General features: G+C 37.6%; 1 protein-coding gene across 1 annotated transcript; it reads right to left on the bottom strand.

The window, feature by feature from the left end:
* Positions 1-2,589: 2,589 nt before the first annotated feature.
* Positions 2,590-7,901, bottom strand: PURA (purine rich element binding protein A). The gene has a single exon (XM_003756606.3). It carries the CDS (start codon positions 7,866-7,868, stop codon positions 6,924-6,926), a length of 945 nt encoding a protein of 314 aa, XP_003756654.2. The 5' UTR covers positions 7,869-7,901; the 3' UTR covers positions 2,590-6,923.
* Positions 7,902-8,200: the final 299 nt, after the last annotated feature.

The following is an 8,200-nucleotide window of genomic DNA, read 5'->3' as shown; positions in this document are numbered from 1 at the left end:
TCTCCCTACTTTTAATCCATTCTTTCTTATATAACTCACATCCCCTTTCAGTGTTCTAATTTCCAAACAATTAACAGCTTCCATGACCTCTCTTAAACATACATTTTACTGTCTTTTAATTCACAAGTTTCTCAGCATGATTTCAATATCTTTTAAACTAAAATGTAGAATTCCAGGGAAAAAGTCAATAAGAATGCTTATCTTAAACTGCATAACACATGGTTTCTTCTTGAGCATTATGTTGGCCAAGCTGTGAAGACAAGGGTCACCATACTCTTTAGAACCTAGTCTCTTTAACAGTGGCAAGTATGGATGTGAGGTGGAAGGCCTAACAAGAGGAAAAGAATTTGATGTACCAAGTGGTAGAATAGAATATAAAGGAGGGAAAGTAAAGCAGTAAAAATGTCAAAGATGAATGTGGTATAAAATAAGTTCCACAGGAATCAGTGGTTGCTAACTTCTGTTCAAGGGCATTCTGATACCAACCATCAGATCATTGCTTAAAACAGTCAAGATAGATGACAATCAAATTATTTCCTAAGGGGAGAAGAATATCTATTATAAGGATATATTTGCACCATCTTGTTTCTGATTCATCATGTAGCATCCTGAATGTAACTGATGTTCAACACTAAGTGTCCAACAAGCATCTTTGTACCTATTATGCACAAAACACTCTGCTAAGGACTATATTTACTATATATGTAGAAATACACTACGTATTCCTGTGGAGATCACATATTTACTCAATAATATTCTTATTGGCAGAAGTTTAAACTCCTGACACATCAAAGCAAGCCAAATCAAGAATGTAATAATGACTTACTACTGCTTAAAAACAAACAAACAAACAAAAACCAACAAGAACTAAGTTCTAGCATGTGAAATGCTGGTTAAAAAAAAAAAAGTGGTTAGTCTATCAAATGTCTATCAAAACAAGGAATATATGGTCATGAAAAGTATTTTGAACTCCTAAATTTCAAATGGTACAATATTCCTATCATTAAGAAGTAACTCTTACAGAAACACAAAGGGAAAAAAGTATACACTAAATAATTTGGATACCATCAAGAATTTGGATTTTCACACATTAAGGAAAGACTCTTTGATAGTACTTGCCTTGTGTCTTGTGCTCAACATTCACTTAGGCCACCAAAACTTGCTAATTTGTCTCAAACTGCTGGCTTGGTAATTGACTGGTGTTTTCATTTTTTAATTGAGTTTTTTTTGGTATTATGTAGGCATTGCTTCACTTATACTAACATTGTAGGAAGGTTTGATGTTCATCATAATTATTCTTTATAGTTAGAACATCCTCTGAAGTGATGAAAACGTTTGTTATATTTTTTAAAAAAGACTTTTTTTTGGGTGAGTGAGGTCTTAAAACTTAAGGATGTTTTAGGACCTAACACACATTCTCAAATGGTAAAATCAGATTTTACACCCACACCCACACACATACACACACACACACACACACACACACCCCACCAATACTCATATCCTACCATAATGGTCTGTAATGAAAATGACAGTGATACAATGAATGAAAAACAAGAATAAAGATAACAATTACTGCTGTTTCCTGGTTGATGCTGAGTGAACGATCAAAATTCAATCAACAGAAAATTAAAGTATCAAAAAAATCTCTTAATGTTTCATTTTCAATCTAACAACATTCTGTCAACAAAAACTGCAAAAAAAAAAAAAAAAACCATCTCAATGAGTTGTTTTAAAAAATGCTTAACCAGATATTTTTAGTTTTTACTTATTTTACTCTCCAAAGTGATCATCTCAACTATATATATATATATATGTAAAAATAGTTTACTTAGAGTTGGCATCAAATGTCCAAAATATTAGTAATTGAAAAAATGACTTTGTTTTAGCATTCTTGTACATCAATGTCAGGATTTTATACCCATTCCAAAAATTTTGGGAAAGAATGTGAATAAGTCATCAGATTTGGTATAATATTTCTAACTTAGAAAAGAAAAGCTTACATTTGTTTACATATAGAAAAAATAATGGCATGAATATAATGCTATTAGACCTAGTTATACAGGCCTTTAAAAAAAATCACATTATGAAAAGTATATATACACATATGTATACAAGTATACATACACACGTGGACCATGAAAAAGAAGAGATGGAATGTTTCAGAAAAGAAATGCATAGAATGTAAAAAGTATCATGCTATATAGTGGGACTGACAAGGCTGGCAAAAAAAAAAAAAAAAAAGGCCACATCTCAAAAGGAAGGTCTCTTAAGTTTCAAGCTCTAATAAAAAAAAATGCAAAAAAGGTATGAAAACAAAAAGCCAAAAGCCCCAAAACATTAAATTTGGCAGGAAAACGTTAAGCAAAAAATAAGTATATTAATAAAAATGCATTTCTTATGATCAACCAAATCTTCACTGACTTAATGCTATAAGGTGTGTGGTCATGAAAATCATCCAGATTTTTTATATTCATATTAAATCAGTTGTCTCCCTCCCACCCCCCCAGATTCAGTTCATGTTTCTTGCAGAAGTATAACACCACTGCATTAGAAAGTACAAGAAATGAAAACAGTGAGTACAACTGATATCGATCCATTGACTTTTATTACAAATGTACTTGATCACTTGGCTTCAAAAAGTTTAAATCAATACCCTATTTTCTGTATGCTAGTACAAAGCAGACTTTTACAAATTAAATACCTAAAAATTTGACAAAAATATTAAAATTTGATGAAAAACAATTATAAAAATCCTTAATCTCTCTTTTTAAGAAAGGAGGCAATCTTCTCCAGACCTGTTACACAATATTAATGTTGACAATTTTTAGAATAGGTAGCTAAATTATATTTTGTTGTTAGCTTACATAGCTCTTAGACTAATAGTTTTTCTTGGTATATAATTCAGTTAGTTTTCTGAATGCCACCTGATTGAAATTTAATCAACTATCTTTAATTTAATCCTAATTTACATTTACTTTGCATAGTTTGCAAGGGATAAAGATTACACTATAACTATCAGAGGTTGTTATAGTGCTATTTAAAAAGGCAACAATGTACTTGTTCCCAAATAAAAATAATTGTCTACTTTGGATAAAGGAAGGGTTAAAATTACTAGCAGCCTTCTGCATACCTGAAAAAACAAATCAAGATAATAAACCATTTTTACTATAGCAACTCTATTCTTTAAAAGCATTTGTAAAATTAAAAAAAAAAACCCACAACATACTGCTATATTTTATACTTTAGTTCAACTTCACCCCCTTCCAGGGAAAACTAAAAAGTGACACTGTCAAGGATTTTTGTTGGTAGGTTTTGGTTTAGAGACTCCATGGCTTTTGAAAAGCTAGAAAACAGTATTTTTTTTTCTTATTGTTTCTTTCTATTTGGCAAATATTCATCTATCCTCCAATCTGTATTTTACAGAGTAAAAGCCAACATGGCTTTTCTTATGAACTTCCTTTGTTGTGAAAAAGCATGTATAATGATTTCTGTACAGTTCTGGTTAGTTAACTTTAGCTCCCTCTGTGGCTGGATGACTGCTGCTTATAACTTCAGCATGAAAAATATGAGGCACAAATCAACAGTGGCTTTTAAAATAAAAGATTAACCATCACCACCACCACCACCACCACCACCAACCATTACCACCACCACCATCACCACCACAACCACCACCACCACAACTGGTATTTAAATCTGGTGGCTATTTTCCTCTGGGTTGAATTACTTGACAGTGTCTCTCATTTTAAAGAATGTCAATATTGCAATGAATTTCAAGTTTTCTTTCACACTCAGGCAAATAAAATTTGACCAAGCTATTGGACCATTGTAAGACAAAACAGATCAAGAAAAATAAGGCAATACTTATAAGGAATTGGTTTTTGTTTTCTGTTGGGTTGATTTTTTTGGGGGAGGTGGGAGGCACATTTGATCATATTGTCTTCTTTGAGTAACACATATGGTCAAATATACCAATACCTTTATTGTTCTAGCATAAACAGGGTTACCATTGAAAGAAAAACAAAAGAAACAACTTTCGGTTGAAAAACACTGAGATACTGAACCTTAGTACCAAGCACCTGGGGGAGGAAACAAGGATAAACCGATGCAACAAGAGCATCTTTACAGTCATTTATCTTTTCCATGGTCACCATGTAAATCTTAGTATTATCTGTATGTGAATTAGGAAAAAAAAAAAAACAAAAACAAAACCTCACTGACTGCAAATCAGACACTGTGCACAAAAACTTGCTAAGATTGTGTTCAATCAACTCTTATAGTGTAACTAAAATTGCACAACCCATATACTTCTATCTGGTCCAATTCCAAAGCAGAATCTGATATCTATAGTTGAGGTTTCCCTTTCGGTAATTCTGACCCTAAAGAAAATGTTGTGAAAGGACTCTCTTCTCTATGTTAAGAAAGGTCACTTTGCCTAAATTTGACTTGGTTTCGCTGACTTGAACTACTTACTGCTGGCAATTATAAAACACTGATCTAGAAGTATTCCAACCACCTGTTATACAATGCTTAACTTTTAAGACCTATAGAAAACCAGAAACAAAAATCAAAGCAAATCACTTTTCTAACTAGAAACAGCACAGATAATGCAATCTTTTCCATATCACAGTTAAAGTACAGTGAACAAAACTGCTCAACAAACTTTAAAACAACAACAACAAATCCCAGGTCATTAATGTTTACATGCAGGTGAAAAGCATTCCAAGTGACTCACATTATGTACTGTCAAAGCTTAATTCTACTATTTGGAAATAAGAAAAATGCATCTTGGGGAGAAAAAAAGCAATTTAATAATTTCCAGTGATTTTTAAGTAAAAGAAACTCCTAACTACTGTAAGGTCATATCATATTTAACATTGCATGAATACTAAAAGCAAATTATTTAAAAGAGAAATGCACAGTACAATGGAAATAGCTTGTTTATCCAACAAATACAGTAGATCTCAAAAACAAAGAAAAAACACAACCAGGGAACTTTAAAAATATAAAAATAAAACCAAATGAACCAGCAGAAAAGTTACTTTAGACAACTTTTTCACCTTCCTAGGCCAATGCTTTACAATCATTGAGAAGCACAGATACCTTCCTGTTCCTACAGGTGGTGTCTTCTATATACAGCAGTTAGATCTACATGGTTAGATTTGTCAAGAAACAAATTATTTCATCCCCAGAACTTTGAGTCAGACAAGATTCTCCATTTACTTAAACGCTTTCTACAGAATTCTGAACAAAAATGTACTGTTTAAGGCATCTTTTTTATAACATTTTCTCTTCACTCAATGATGATAGTCATGCAGCAGTTTAATGATAAAAATATATTAATATTTTACTATACAGCAGCAAGAAGTTAGTTGTCAATTAAAAGCACACAAACATCTTTAAAGGAAAACCTGTAAAAGTCTATAGTTACAAATAACTTCAGTTTGGAGGACAACAGCTGACAAATCAGTGCTCTCCTAAGTTCTGCATTTTCATACCCTACACCTTGAATATAAGAGTTACAAGAACAAACTTGATAGGAGGCTTGTACACTTGGGGTCACAAATACACTTAGAATATAATGTAGCCAGTAATAACTAGCACCACAGCTACATGGAAATCCTTTACATACACCAACTTGGCTTTCACTTTTATATGAAACTCAAAATCCATGGCTCAGTAGGATAACTCTATAATTGTGTTGCACTGGTTTCTAACAGGCCTACATAAATTAATAGCACTGGCATAAATCAAAGGATAGCTTCAGACCTCTTGCAAGTTTAGGAAACAGTGCTAGTGTCAGTGACCACACAAAGACTCACTACCTGTTGTCCAAATACAGGTTCACTGGAAATTGCTGCACATAAGGTAAGTACTTTAAGTCTTTCTACACATAATAAAAAAAATATATTATGAACAATACAAGTACATCTCATATACACAATAATGACAATACGCCTACTTAGTTGTAAACCAAACAGGAGCAGAAAAATATTATGGGAGGAGATATTCTTTTTTTCTTTTTTCTTTTTTTTACTATTTGAATAACTTTGGTTCAAACCGTAAAAATCACAACTTAGCAAATTTCATTTAAATGCCTTTTTTAATAATTTTCTTCATGTTCACAGAAGTTTCACTGACCATTTTATATGTTTAAGGTCCAGATGCAATGCATATTGTATAAAAGAGAGCACTTATTGTTTACCTTGCATGAATTAAACCTACGTACCTTTTAACTCTACAAACTTCTGCATAACATTTAGACAAAGCTCAGACACAAAGCATGCCTAGCCCTCATATATATACACATCTCTAATCACAGGTATATAGGGTGTCAAATATACTATAATAACCTCCATGTAAGGTTTGAAATTTGGTAACAAAATGAGAAGAAAAAACTAAAAATATTATTTTACGTGTTCTAAAATATCTCTTTTTTTGTGCTAAAGTCAAATGTTAGCTCAACATGAAAAGGACTTTTTTTTTAATATAATTCAGCAATATTATAATCTTGACCATTTTGCAAACACTTTTAATAATAATAGCTTAAACGTGTACAAAAGTTCTTGGTTAATTAGGGAAATAAACACTCAGTTCTTTATATTTTTTAATCAAGTAGGAAACACAGTTCATATATAATGTTATTACTTTTTTGTTTTTTTTTTTTTTGTTTTGTTTTAGCAGCTGCTTACTGTTTTATATGGTGGATAAAGTGGACAACATCCAGCGATGGGTGGCAAGTCAAGAAGAGAAACTGTCAGTTGGTGGAGGTTCGGTGGGTGGTGGGTGCTCCCTTGGAGTTAACAGTTACATTTTTTTTTTTAACATTTTTTAAATTTTATTTTCTCTCTTTCTTTATAGTATAGTTTTTTTCCTCTCTGTTTGTGTGTGTATGTGTGTTTATGTTTTTTACAGTTTGATCAATCTTCCTCCCCCTCCTCCTCCCCCTGCAGCAGCAGGGTTGCTGCTGCTGTATCCTCCTGCTGCTGCTGCTGCTGCTGGTGGAGCTGCTCGCAGGCAGCCCGCTTCTCCCTCTGCTTCTCCTGGATCTTCTTCATCTCCTCGGAGTACTTGCAGAAGGTATGGCCGAACTTGGCCCACACTTTATAGGGGACAGTGATGGAGTTGCGGTAAGTGGGCTTCACCTCGCTCACCCGCATGAACACCCCGTACTTGTTGGAGCCCACGTCGAAGAAGAAACGCTTGTTGTCCACAGTCAAGGAGGTGCCCTCGGGCAGCTCGGCCGGCTCCTCCTCCACGCCATAGTCGTCGATAAGCTTGGCCAGGGCGTCACGGAACTCGATGAGCCCCTGGGCCGGCAGGGCGATGGTCTGGCCCTGCGTGGAGCCCAGGCCGGGCCCCCGGTTGACCGTCTGGCGGATGCGGAGGAAGCGGCCCCGCTGGTTCTCCTTGAGATCCATGTAGTACTTGCGATTCTCTCGCACCAGGAACTCGCTCTTGAGTGCCCGGCGCGGTTCATCCTGCGCCTGGGCCAGGTCCGGGGGCTGGCTGGGGCCCAGCTGCGCGTAGTGCTCGATGAAGTCGCCCAGGTAGTCACGGAACTCCACGGCCACCGACATGGAGAGCGTGAGGCGGCTCTTGTTGCCCCCAGCGCCCACCTCGGCGATCTTCAGGAAGCGGCCCTTGGCATTCTGCTTCACGTCCAGGTAGAAGCGCTTGTTCTGGATGTCCACCCGCTTGGAGGCCAGCTCCTGGGTCTCATGCTGCAGCCCCCCCGGGGCCCCGCCGCCGCCCCCGCCGCCGCCGCCCCCGCCGCCGCCCGAGCCAGAGCCCGGGTGCCCCAGGGAGCCGCCAGAGCCCAGCGCCGCTCCGCTTTGCTCGCTGCCACTGTCTCGGTCCGCCATGATGCTGCCGCTCAGCCGGCCGCCCGCCGCCGCCGCCGCCGCCGCCGCTCCGCCTGCCGCTCCGCCTGCCGCCGCCGCTGCCTTCCCTTCCCCCGGCTCCGCCTGCCGCCGCCGCCGCTGCTGCAACCCCCACAGCCAGCCAGCCGATCTCGCGAGATCTGAGGGAAAAGAGACGAGACAGACGAGACCCGGTAACAGGGCACTGACTCCCCGAGTACAGTAACAGGGCGCCCTACTGTACGGCGCCCGGCACGTGACCCCCCGCGCGCTCGCTAGCGCTCACTCCCCCCTTCTTATCCCCCCACCCCGCCCCCAGCCTGCGAGGCAGCGCC

This window comes from Sarcophilus harrisii, chromosome 2 (genome assembly GCF_902635505.1).
Source record: "Sarcophilus harrisii chromosome 2, mSarHar1.11, whole genome shotgun sequence".
Taxonomy (NCBI): Eukaryota; Metazoa; Chordata; class Mammalia; order Dasyuromorphia; family Dasyuridae; genus Sarcophilus; species Sarcophilus harrisii.
This window is presented reverse-complemented; position numbering and strand designations above follow the sequence as displayed.